The 12,363-nt window shown below is 37.0% G+C and overlaps 1 protein-coding gene across 9 annotated transcripts in view; it reads right to left on the reverse strand.

Annotated features, from left to right (window-relative positions):
• Positions 1–6,091, reverse strand: part of HGF (hepatocyte growth factor) — a 75,045-nt gene extending 68,954 nt beyond the window's left edge. For 2 of the 9 annotated variants that reach the window (XM_070615640.1, XM_070615641.1), the window contains exon 1: positions 5,517–5,864. In XM_070615640.1, the coding sequence (XP_070471741.1) occupies positions 5,517–5,604 (88 nt within the window). In that variant the 5' untranslated portion in view covers positions 5,605–5,864. Of the gene's footprint in view, positions 1–5,516; positions 5,874–5,903 lie in introns of those variants that run through there. The other 7 variants (XM_070615637.1, XM_070615635.1, XM_070615638.1 and 4 more) reach the window with 7 other exon arrangements.
• Positions 6,092–12,363: the final 6,272 nt, after the last annotated feature.

The raw sequence follows: 12,363 nt of genomic DNA on the forward strand, positions 1-12,363 counted from the left end.
GTAGAAGAGGAAATGCATTCCTGGTCTTTGTATGTGGTGAAATGGGTCAAGAAAAGAGGGTAAAAATTTTTTTGCTTAAAATTTGGGAATTTGGCTAGCAGAGTGAGTTACCAAGAATGGCATCATGCTCTAAGTTTGCCAGGAGCCACTGGTTCCAGTTGGTTTATTAAACATGCAGATACTACTCATTGATATCTATCCTATCCTAACCTGAAGTCCACAATAAATAAGAGAAAACATGAAGTCTTCTAAATTTCTGGCTCTCTGTAAAACTCCAGAACACAATCCCCAAAAGACCCATACTAATTCCCGTAATAATGCTTTCATTTTTACCTTTTCTTTGCCCTACAAAATGGAATGACTATGGTACAACAGATATAATTTAAAAGACATTTTGACATAGAAATTCCATCAACCAAATAATCTATCAACATGTTATTTATTGAGTGTGGAACAAATGCCTTGCATAATGTTGGCAGACAGACGATAGTTCTGGCATTCTTATTGACTTGCAAGATGACTTTGTTTAATTACCTGAAATGCTAATATTCCAATTATTCAATCTACAAAATTAAACTTACATTATATCTGAACTAAAAGGAGCTATTTAAACTATCATCATTAAGTGATATTTGGAAATCAATTTAGATTAAAAAGTTATGAATACACAAAGTTTTAGTTTTGTTTTTGAAATTTCATCCTTTAATTTCTGGCATAAGAGAAGAAACTATTATTCTCCAAAGCAAAGAAGTGGTATAATTGTTTTCAAATTTTGATTTCTGCCACAGGATCATGTTAATGGAAGATAAGATTCCATTAAGAGTTTCTCCTTCTTTTGACCTTAATGCACTATTTCTTAGGTGCTGTGAAATGTTTCACAGCATAATAATCATGTGATTTCCTGTAAATTAGAATATTCTTAGAAACAAACAGTAGTTAATGGAGACAGAACATCCATTTTAAAAACTGTCCACCAAATGGAAGAATTGTATGTATACTTCTCAAATAAATGTAGTTAATATAGAATTAAAATTGGACTGATGTATAATGTGTTTATTATACATGTCTACGTGTGAGAGAAAAACATAAAACTAAATTTAAAAAGTCTAAGACAAACATTAAATTCAGATATGTATTTTACTAATTATAAAAAAAAAAAAAATAGAACCCCTGGTGACTGCTCTAGTTTCTTTTCTCAATTCCATGCAATATGAAGGTAAGCCCTGAGGACTACTATAGAGAAAAGAGGTCTCTGTGGGATTGCTGGTTGTGTTTAATTCTTCAGATACTTAGTTGTCCTATTGAAATGTGTTAATCTGTGGCCGCGCCTTATAGAAATAGTCTACTCTTGCTTGTTAATAAATTTTTCCATCACTACCTGTCATCTAAGATCAAAAAGCATTCTGAAAACCCAAGTAAATCTATGATTTCCCTTTACTAGATAATAAATAGGAGTGAAAAGCTTGTCTGGGGCTACAATGCTAATCAGAGGCAGATACCAGGATTCCCTTTTCATTATTTATTTCTCATGACTTAGAAGCTTTCCCTTATTATTCAGTCATTTCTACTAGGTCACAACTAATTACTCAAAAATGTGAAGTTCAAGTTAGTTGTACATCATGTAATCCACACATCCATAAAGTTAATTCCTTCTTCAATAAAAGAAAAATTCAAAACGGAAGTCATTCAAAAACAGAATCGAAAATAAAATTCCTTTGCTGAAAATACTTTCAACTTTCTCTTCCTTATGTATTAACAACCAATGCCTGTTTTACTGAAAACAATTAAAAGACAAGCTTAATTTGGGAAGAAACTCAAAAATATTTTTGGATCAGATTTTTCCCTACTATTTTTTTGTGCATGACTGTTAGTTCAAGTTTATAAACAAAATATTGAAATGAAATCAAAGGGTGAGAGATCACTGCAACTTTGTCATGCTTTCCTGTACTTTAAATTGCAAGTCCTTTTTCCTCTTCTCCCAGTATGGGAAAACATTCTGAAGGCTATATTTCTTGAAGAACATGAAGTCCTTGTTTTAGAACTGAAATCATTAGGATCTTTCTGAAAACCTACAAACAGAAAGTAGGGTCACATGTATCAAGATGCTTGAAGAAACACACATTTCTCCCTCTTGTCCCTGGGCCTCACACTCATTTCTCTCAGTACCTCATATATTTTCTTCTCTGTATGGATTAACCATTGACTTCAAAGGAAAACTGTGCAAGGAAAGGATTTGCAGGGTGTGGAAAGAAGCAGGAATCTGGCTCCACATATTCTGAGAAACCTACCCACATGATTAGTGATTAACAGCTTGAAGTGGCAAGATGTTAAGATGAAAGTACACGAATAATTAATGGAAGGGAATGGCTGTAACTGGAAATTTTAAACTTCCCAAAGGCAAGAATCATAAACACTTGTCCAAATTTTCATTGTTGCTATCTAGGACTGGGATTTCACAAATCATCTCCCCTTCTTTAGAGAAGGTAACAATATCACAAATAAGGATCTCAAGAAGAAAGGGATTGTGTCAGATTTAAATCAAATGTTGGTATTTGAGAAGCTGCATAATAAGCTCTTCTGAAGAGATTTACAAAATGAAGCAATATTCAACATGAGATTAGGGGCCTCCCTAGGTATTTCCCTCTTTTTCATTCCACTTCCTTGTTCAGGATTTCATTGTTATAGAAGCCTCCTCCTGGTTTCTTCCTTTACCATCTGTTTCTGCCTACAACTCTGCCTCCAAACAGCAACCAAAACCACCACACTGAAGTACAACTTCAGGTAGGTATCTTATCAAAGCAAAAACTTTCAGCTGCTACCCACAATGTTCAGAACAGAGGAGGTTAACATGACATTCAGGACTATACATGCTGCCATATCTTACTTTTCTAATCACAGGCCATACTGCTCCCCCTCAGCTACTCAGTACGCCAGCCTTACATGGTTAACCATCCTTTTTTTACACTTTGTTACCCCTATGCCTTTGGCCACTTGAGTTCCCCTGACTTAAGTACTGACCATGCAACTACCCATCTTTTCATGCTCAACTTGAATATCATATACCCCCTGAACCTGGTTTGATCCTTTAAGCCAGAAATGAACTCTACCATAGTACAATAGTATTTATAACAGAGAGTTTTTCTTATATTAGTTAGTGAAATGGATTTTTAAAAGGCAGTTTCAGTTGATTTCACTGTTGCTGGCTTCAGTATAAACAAAAGGAAAAAGATTCACATATTTCATTCACATAGATTTGGGTAGGAATCTCAGCTCTATCCCTTAACTAACTAAGATTACAAGATAATTAAGGTCTTTAACCTCAGTTTCCTCATGCAAGATGAGTCCAATAATTCCAATCTTATTAGTATTAACTAAGCTTTATTTTTAGAGCTTGGTCCATAACAGTTGCTCAACAAATTTATGTTTCTTTCTCATTTTCTCATCTTTATATCACCACAGGCCCCTGGACATTAGGTGCTCATTTAATGCTTCTTTTGTAACAAGAGATTGGATACTTGCTTTCAGTCAAGTTGGGAGTGGATAGAGGGTAATTCTATGTAGACCAACTCCTATAAGGATGGTTTGGGCCCACTCTATCACATATTTCTTAAGAAACTTTTTAATAAAGTATCTCCATAATACATTCTGCTCATAACTGGTTGTCACCTCTTTATAGTATACACTTTCTAACATTGTGCTATTTTACAGTATGTACAAGCAGAGATTTAGAGGATAAATCAAAAAGTATAAACAGAACAAGTAACAACAACAACAAAACTCTAAACGTTCAAAGTTACATGAAAAAGAACAAACTTTCTTGTATGTTCTAAGAGGGCTATCCACGTTTTCTATTTTGGAGAATGTTATTTTAAAAAAAAAAAAGCTATCAAAATAAACTTGCCACACAAATAAAGGCAGAACCTCTTTTGATGACAATTTTAGCATTATCCACTTCAGGAATTATTCACAGCATATCTCTAATTCCCAGTTGGCCCCTCCTTGCCTGCCAGCACACTCTCAGGCTACATTCTCCTTATACTCAGGAAACACAGTCATTTCAACATTTGCCAAAGTGAAATATAATTACGAATGTATATCTCCTGCCAAAACTTCGTAATGAGTGCCAAAAACAAATAGACATTGTCTGTGGTTGATCTACTGTTTGAGTTTTCCACACTGTGTTCCCTTTGCATTAGCACAGATGATTTCAGGTAACCATATTCTACTTCAGACAATCAGCATTTTAATATTTAAAAATGAAAACCATGAAAATATTAGCCATGATTTCAATTTATGCTCAAAATCCCCTAAGCCAGCAATATCTTATATAAATCCATTTTAACATGACACACTTCAAACATGATAACCTGCTTTATTGAACTAACTTCTTTTTCACCTCTTCAGAAATCTTACCTAAATGTTTTCAAACTGACCCTTCCCATACATTGTTGTTTTCCAAAAGAGCTACTTCACAAAACAGAAGAAAGCCAGGTGGTTGAATTCTTGATGTTTTCAACCCTTGTATTACATCAGCAACTAGATCAGAGGTCTGACGAATTTCATATTTAATTTATCTCAAAGATACAGCCAGTTCTCTGTTTTATATTATAAAGAGGCCATGTCTACAATCTGGGCATTTGTTCTATTCTTTTATTCCCCTGTGCTCACCCATGCTGGTCACTACCTCTCCCGTTGGCATCCCAGCCACTACAATGATAATACAACCAAATACAGATGTTTCCTCTTGCCCTGATAACAACGGAAAACTTCCCAAAGCAGCAAATGAAATCTCTAAACCTCCAGGCAATATGAACTCCCAAGCAACTCCTTCCCAACCTATAAATTCAGGGGAGAAAATGGGAGACAGAAAGGAGCAGTTCTGCAGCTTTAATCAAAGTCATACAATCCTTGCCTTCCTCGCACTGCAGTTTCAAAAGGGCAGGCATCCATACCCAGAAAGAGTGAGATCTTAGAAGAGAGGCTTTCTCTTTCATTTTCATAACATGCATATACTCAGAGTTTAATCTGCCTTGTCCGAATGAAAACCTGTATAAAGTCATAATTTGGCCCTGAATGTTGACCAAGTGATGTGAGGTAGTGGATTATCATGGAAAATTATCCTCTAGAAAAAAATGAGTCCCTGCTGTACTGACGGTCACTCCCCGCTCTTCAGACCAGACCCTCTGTTCAGCTTTAAACTTGTCCAAACCAGCAAAGTTCCAGCCAGTTACCACTTTATTCCTATCCCACAGTCCACAACTATCAGGCTAAGTGAAACAGGGTTGGGTCGGCTGAGTAGGGAGGGGGAGACCCACTTAAGGGATGTTAATTATCATTTCAAATGCTTTGCAAACAGAAAAGAGTATCAAAAGAAAGCACAATAAGAGGTTTAAAAAATCCGTACCCCACACTGAGTTAAGAAAGGATGCTGGGAATAGGGTAAAGAGAGAGAGTGTTATGAAAAGGCAAGGTTAGCAAGAGAGAGTTAACATAATAACGAAGAAGAGAAAACTAACCTGCATAGGGTATGGCGATGGGAAGCAGAAGGAGATGCAGAAGGACATGCTGCAGCAGCAGGACTGGCAGAAGTTTGGTCACCCACATGGTGCTGCTGGACGTGCTAGAGGATCTCACTGCGGGAGATGCCTGGGTGAAAGAATCCTGTTACGACTCAGTGCCTCTAAGAGCCAGTCGGCTCTGAGCTGCTTTTTACTGCGATGAGCTAAGTTTGTTGTGTGATTAACTGGAAAGATCTAGGTCTGAACTCCCTCTTACGGTAAGAAACTGTTTAACAACAGCCCTTTACTCTCTTCTACTCCCTCTGCTTTCCTCACTGCTCCCCACAACAACACGAAGCAGATCCCACCCTCCCCACCCCCACTCTGCTTAGGAAAGAAACTTACGAGGAAAGGTCACTTGGCCTGAGGCCAGCTTCAATTTGGAAGCTCAAGCTCCAGATCTCAGTGGCTTCTATCCGACTGGGAAGGGAGGAGCAAGGCTCAGCCCAATAGCTAAATCAAGGCATAGCCAGAGGACCAATTTGCTAAATTTAAACAGGGAAATATATGTGTTTACATATCTATTTGGGAAAAGAGGAAGGGGAAGCAGCATAAGAAGAAAGCAAAGAGCTGCCTTTCAGTCAAATGTACCTTAGCTCCTAACCTGTCTAGTTTCCCTGCCACAGCAATTTAGTGATTCAAAACCCTGACATGGGTTCCCAAGAGTGTCAGAAACGGAGGGAGGAGAGAGGCAGGCAAAAAGGCAGAGCACCAGCAGGTCCAGCCCGGGTAGAAAGAGGTGAGGTAAGAAAAGGGTGTGGTATTGTGAGGTAAATATAAATAAAGAAGAAAAACAGAAGCACCCACAATATCAGGTGGAAAAATTGCCCCTGCCCAATGGATTCACAGCAGGTAGGTTTTTTTCAGAAGCTGCGCTAAGCTCCCCAAATCACCACAAATGTTCCCAAAGTGCATAAAGGAAACATCCGATTTGAGGTCTATGATAAAATCTGATCATGGTCTCTCTTTAAATATCTAAGAGATTGGGAAGATCCGCTGCCTGTCCCCGACAGATAAACGTAACATGGACTGTGTGTCCCTGTGCACACACTCACACTCACACATGTGTGTCTATAAGATGTGTGTGCCTTCTAAGACTATCACTGGAAATCTCTTAAGCTGTTTTAATTAATGAATAATAAATGCACCTCTCTTCTCCAGCTCCATCCTGCTGTTTGCAGCCACCAGGCTCCCAAAATCTAAGTGGAAGGATGTAGAACTTGCATGGCGGGTGGGGAATGGGGGGAGTGGATCATGTCTGTGGAATCTTTATGAGATCTTTGCCTAGACATCTCATTTTATTGAGAGGATTTGTCTTTGGACCTTGAGTGATGCTCTTACTTTAGGCAAGAGCTTGCTTTATTTTTAAAGGATTTTGGGGGATAGTTGCCCTGTGTATCTCTGAAATGGGCGCTAGTAGGAAGTAGGAACCAGCGTCTCTGTCAACAGAGGAAGGGAAAATTGGCATGATGTGGAAGTGACTGGAGCAGTGTACAGAAGTGGTAGCAGGCAAAATTAAAGCCATCGACAGAACAGCCTTCCCTCTATGTACAGCTCTCATTCCTCCACCTCCAGCCCTACCCACTCCCACCTCCAGAAAAAAGGTAAGGTTGTGGGAAAGCTAGAGAAGCTAGGGATTAAGAGAACTACTTTTGAGGAGTCCACTTTATATTACCTTTTCCTACTGTTGATCCTTCTCTTTGATCATTTTCTCTTTATATAAACAAAACCAAGCAAACTTAAAAATCATTTGTCAGTCTCTCCCTGGTATCCCAAATATCCATTTTACTTTCCTTTTTGCTTCCTGTTACACTTTTTGGAAAAATCTCAGTTTTAGTGTATTGCCAACCCATGATCCTGAATTACCCCCTGGCATCTTCTGCACTTTATTTAGGAATTCAAATTCCTTTTAAAGAAGCTAGACTTTACCATAAATAAATTCTTGTAAGTACAGAATGAAGGAGATCAATCTTTCTTTCTTTTCTTTTCTTTCTTTCTTTCTTTCTTTTTTTTTTGAGGAAGATTGGCCCTGAGCACAAGTGGTGCTATGTCAGCGCCCGGAATCCAAACCTGCCAACCCCAGGCAATGGAAGCAGAGTGCACAAACTTAACCACTATGTCACCAGGCCAGCCCCAAGGAATCAGCCTTTCCATTTGTTTACTGTCTCTTTCAGAGCAAGCACAATCAGGGCTGTAAGTATAATTGCAATTATCATTATAGGCCTGGGGAAAACTCTGTCCTGGATAAAGACAAATAAGAGATTCAGGGCACAACAAGGAAACTGAATAAACTTATCTAATAGGTCACACATTTTCACAATTTTTATTGTTACGTTAAATACGATAAATGCTTACACCTATTTAGAAATATATATTTATATTTCTTTTGTGACTGGTTATTTGTTTTCTCTATATTGAAATGATAGCTAATATGCATTGTGTTTTTAGTGTATGCTAAGCATTGTGCCAAGTACTCTTAAAAAGATTGTCTTATTTAATCCTTACTATAAACATATTAAGAAAGAATTATTAAAATTCCCATTTTATAGTTGAGGAAACTTCAGTAAATTATTTTTTGTATTCTTAAATAACTTGCCTAAGATCCCAACAGAACAAAGATTCAAGTGTGAGATTTGAAGAGTTGGTCACACCCCATAGGATGGGGTAAATTTCTGCAAATCCCATGAGAAGAACTACCTGCCTTTTATTCAAAACTATAATCACTGAAATTAGCATAAGACCAAACATATAGGAGATGCTCAATAATAATTTACAAAATAAACCAATATATACATAATTTGAAATCTCCCAAAACTATAATGAAATGTACAGATGAAATAAATGATTAGCTGTGCTATTATTTTACTTTGGCTTGATAGCACATTCTTTTTGTTCTTTCTAAATTATAACAATGATGTTTTCCCCATGCCTTGCTATTCCTTTCTACTTCTTAAGTGTTAGTGTCTGAAAATTTTTTGATAAAACAGCAAATCCTATAAGGAGAATACTTTAAATTCTACAATTTGTACAATTACTTAAATACAGGATGAATATGCGTTGTCCATATAATATCATTTTAAATCTGTCAGAAGATTGAGGTCCCTAGTATCCCATGTAAACTAGATGGATTGAACAGAAAAACGTACATTATTGTAGTTTTTAAAAAGGCTGCACTTCGTTCCAAAAAAAATATATATCTTTGTCTTCAAAAGCTCCATGTTTCTCAAGCACAAGTGATGTTTGCGTCTATGTACATGGGCAAGAAACTGATGTGACTTTGTGCTCTGTAGACCACTAATGAGTTCTGTGCTCTTGGACTAGTCATTTTATTTATGAAGTGACTGGCATGTGTGTGGTGCCATTCTGCATGCTGCTACTCCTGTAGACTCAGTGTAGCCATATGCCGGGTTTCAAATCCCGGCTGTCTCACTTACTGTGTTACTAATTGCAAAAGTTAATTAATCTCCTTATACCTCAGTTTTTCTACCACTAAAACGGGACACTGTGCCAGGTACTGTGCTAAACATTTCACATGTATTGTCTCTCTTACCCAACAGCCCCTTCCCCCAAGAAAGAGATATGCACATCTAGGATATGTATATTATTATTGTCGCTTGATTTACTGATGGGGAAACTGGGATTTAGAGATGATAAGTAACTCGCTCTAGTTTAAACTCCTGATAAAGTGTGATTCTAAGTTATGGCTGTCCAGGTATCAAGTCACCGCTATCAAATACTATGCCACATTGACAGAGATCCAGATAGAGAGATTTCCAATGTTCCTCTCAGCTTTAAAATTTTATTATTCTACTTATCTGAATTCTTTAGTGATCACCATACTTTTATACAATTCTTACTTTCCACATGTGAGAAAGAAGCACCTGTGTAATCTTTTGTTTTTCATAGTCCAATACTTTTTTTCTTTAGTTTTTTTTTTAAATTTAAACATTATATATTACTTTTCTTTCCAATGCAACCATGTCTTGTCATTCTTTCCCTCCTTATTTTGTCCGTCCTCTAAAGGATAATTTTTCATCTATAGGCCTCACCACTGAATAATCTGTGTTGACTACCTTTAATGTAGGAAATATTGCAAAATTCATTAAAATTTGTATTAATTTCTTTTAGATAATACAGCTTATTTCAGAGCATCTGTATATAATTTCGGTCAACGCTTAATTTGCCTTGACTTATATCCAAGGTGCTATTGTCTGAATGTTTGTATCCCTCCAAAGTTCAAATATTGAAATCCTAACCTCCAAAGATGATAGTATTGGGAGGTGGGGGCTTTGGGAGGTGCTTAGGTCATTAGGGTGGAGTCCTCAATGAATGGGATTTGTGCCTTTTTAAAAAAGGCTCCAGAGAGATCTCTTGCCCTTTCTACCATGAAGGAGCATAGCAAAAGACACCATCTATGAACCAGAAAGTGAGTCCTCATTAGACACCAAATCTGCTGGCGCCCTCAACTTTCAGCGGCCAGAACTGTGGGAAATAAATTTCTGTTGTTTATAAACCACCCACTCTGTGGTACCTTGTTGTAACAGTCCAAATGAACTAAGACACAGGTATCTTTAACAGAAGCTTCTAATGAAGAAGGAATATATGCTTTAGAGAGGGAAAATGGTTATTGCACAATTTCTTTTCAGAACACAAAATTTAAAAGCATGTCTAGTGTCTAACACTGAGTAGCGTTTCAACTAAAACTTCGGATCAGATAGATAACATTTTTAAATACCTGAAGCAGAATTAGAACACACTATGATACAAGCAGACATGATGGCATATTTATTTGAAAAATTGTTCAAGAGTGAGTACGATGGCCACAGAAAAACCCAGACCTGTGCTGTCAGTATGGTAGCCACGTGTGGCTATGTAATTCAAGCTTAAATTAAGTAAAATTAAAACTAAACTTTCAAAGTTGCACTAGCCGTGTTTCAAGTACTTAATAGCCAAATGTGTGTGGATAGTGGACAAGGCAGATAAAGAATATTTCATCATTGCTGAAAGTTCTATTAGATAATGTTGATCCTGTCTAAGATGATTGGCATAAATGTCATCTAAATGTGATTATGGGCTCAACAAGAGGGGCAGAGCAAGACAATAACTGTTAAAGATGTAATAAAAAGAGAATACTAAAAAGTAATCTGTACTTTGGTGACATTTAGTTTGAAATTCCCCATTTTCTTTCTATTGGTATTTTATATAGTTTGAACAAGGGTAACAGGACTTTACCTTGTCTTTTGAATATAAAGTAACTACGACAGAAGAAAGCTCATTGTCTGGAGGATGTGTCAGGCACACACCACAGACACAAGCACAGAGAAATTGGTCATGTGGAAAACTCTTTTAAATAGGCGTTTCTAACAAAACACCAATCTACTAAGGAATGTGACACAATCTACACATTCAAGTATAGGGCTTCTGAGAATGTGGCAAGTCTTTGTCTATTACGTTAAAAGAAATTGGCCTAAATGAAAACAACTGACAAGACTTTAGGACACATTATAGATGTAAAGTTTTTTCTAAACTAAAAAGACTGTAATGTTTACTCAATCAAATCGTAGACTCAACCACTCACCTATGCCTTTTGCCACACTCTGGGGAAATCTGTTGCAGAATTAGTAGTAAGACCACAAGGCGACATCATGACAGTAACAAAGTCTATCACAAGGTAGGAATTGTCAAGTGTGTAAAAAGACAGGGTTATTTTTTTCTCTAGAAATATGTCATATACTTAAGCAGAAATCATCATTTTTCTTCATGCAGTTCACTAATGTTGCTAAAGCAATAGCATGGCGCATATTAAAAGAAATTCCTCTAAAACCAAAAGGACAGTTATGACTGGAGCTATTGCTTGCCTTTTGGAAGAAAAGAGAAGACAGGCATTGAGAACACAAGGAAATCTGAGCATAAATTAAACTCTATGATGCTGCCTTTTCAGTTTTCTTTTCTGAGCCCCGAGGGGCCATTCTCTGAATTGAGGGGACCTAGTTAACTAACACTCATCACCTTATGCTTTGAGGTCAGCTTTTATATATTTCCAGGTGTTGGCTGCTTTGTTAAATCTGCAGTGCCCCCAAACTTATAAAGCCTAAGCATAGCATTCCATACTTGGGATGTTGGACACTGGCATATTAGTAAAATGTGTGAATTTGGAGAACAGATTTCTTTTTTCTGAGTTTAGAATTCAACATTGATAAAATCATTAGTGTAAGAAAACTGAAATATTCACGATAAGGTCCTTTTCAAAGCAACTGTTTAACCCATTTGCTTTGCATCTTAAAAGCTACATAATAAAATTGAGGTTTGTCTTTTACTATATGTACATGTTGCATGTTTATTGTGGTCTTGGGGATAACTGAGGGCAACTCCATATACCAGATGGCACTCAAAACCAGGAATTACATTTCACACTCAAGAGAGAAAGGTTTCACCTGGTGAGGCACTGCTGTTGTGTGAATGTTGTGTGTGTGTGTTTGTGTGTGGCTGGGGGTGTGTGAGTTTGTTTCTTTATAATATACTATACTGTACCCAGCTCATCTAGTCTATTGACCACACTCATGAATTACTTGAAGAGCTATTTAACTAGCACTATGATAGCATGGTCCCATATAGCATAACCTTGGTAATTTTTTCTCAAATGATTAAATTTATATCTAGTTTGTTTGTAATAAGGCCGTATGGTTTAGGTTTTTAAAGAAGTTTACTCTTAAATTCCTAATCTATGAGCCTGGGACTCCTCACTTTAAATGGTAGGGTCTTTGGCAGATTCTTTACCTCTCTCAAGTTTGGGAGTATTTGTACT

This window comes from Equus przewalskii, chromosome 4 (genome assembly GCF_037783145.1).
Source record: "Equus przewalskii isolate Varuska chromosome 4, EquPr2, whole genome shotgun sequence".
Taxonomy (NCBI): Eukaryota; Metazoa; Chordata; class Mammalia; order Perissodactyla; family Equidae; genus Equus; species Equus przewalskii.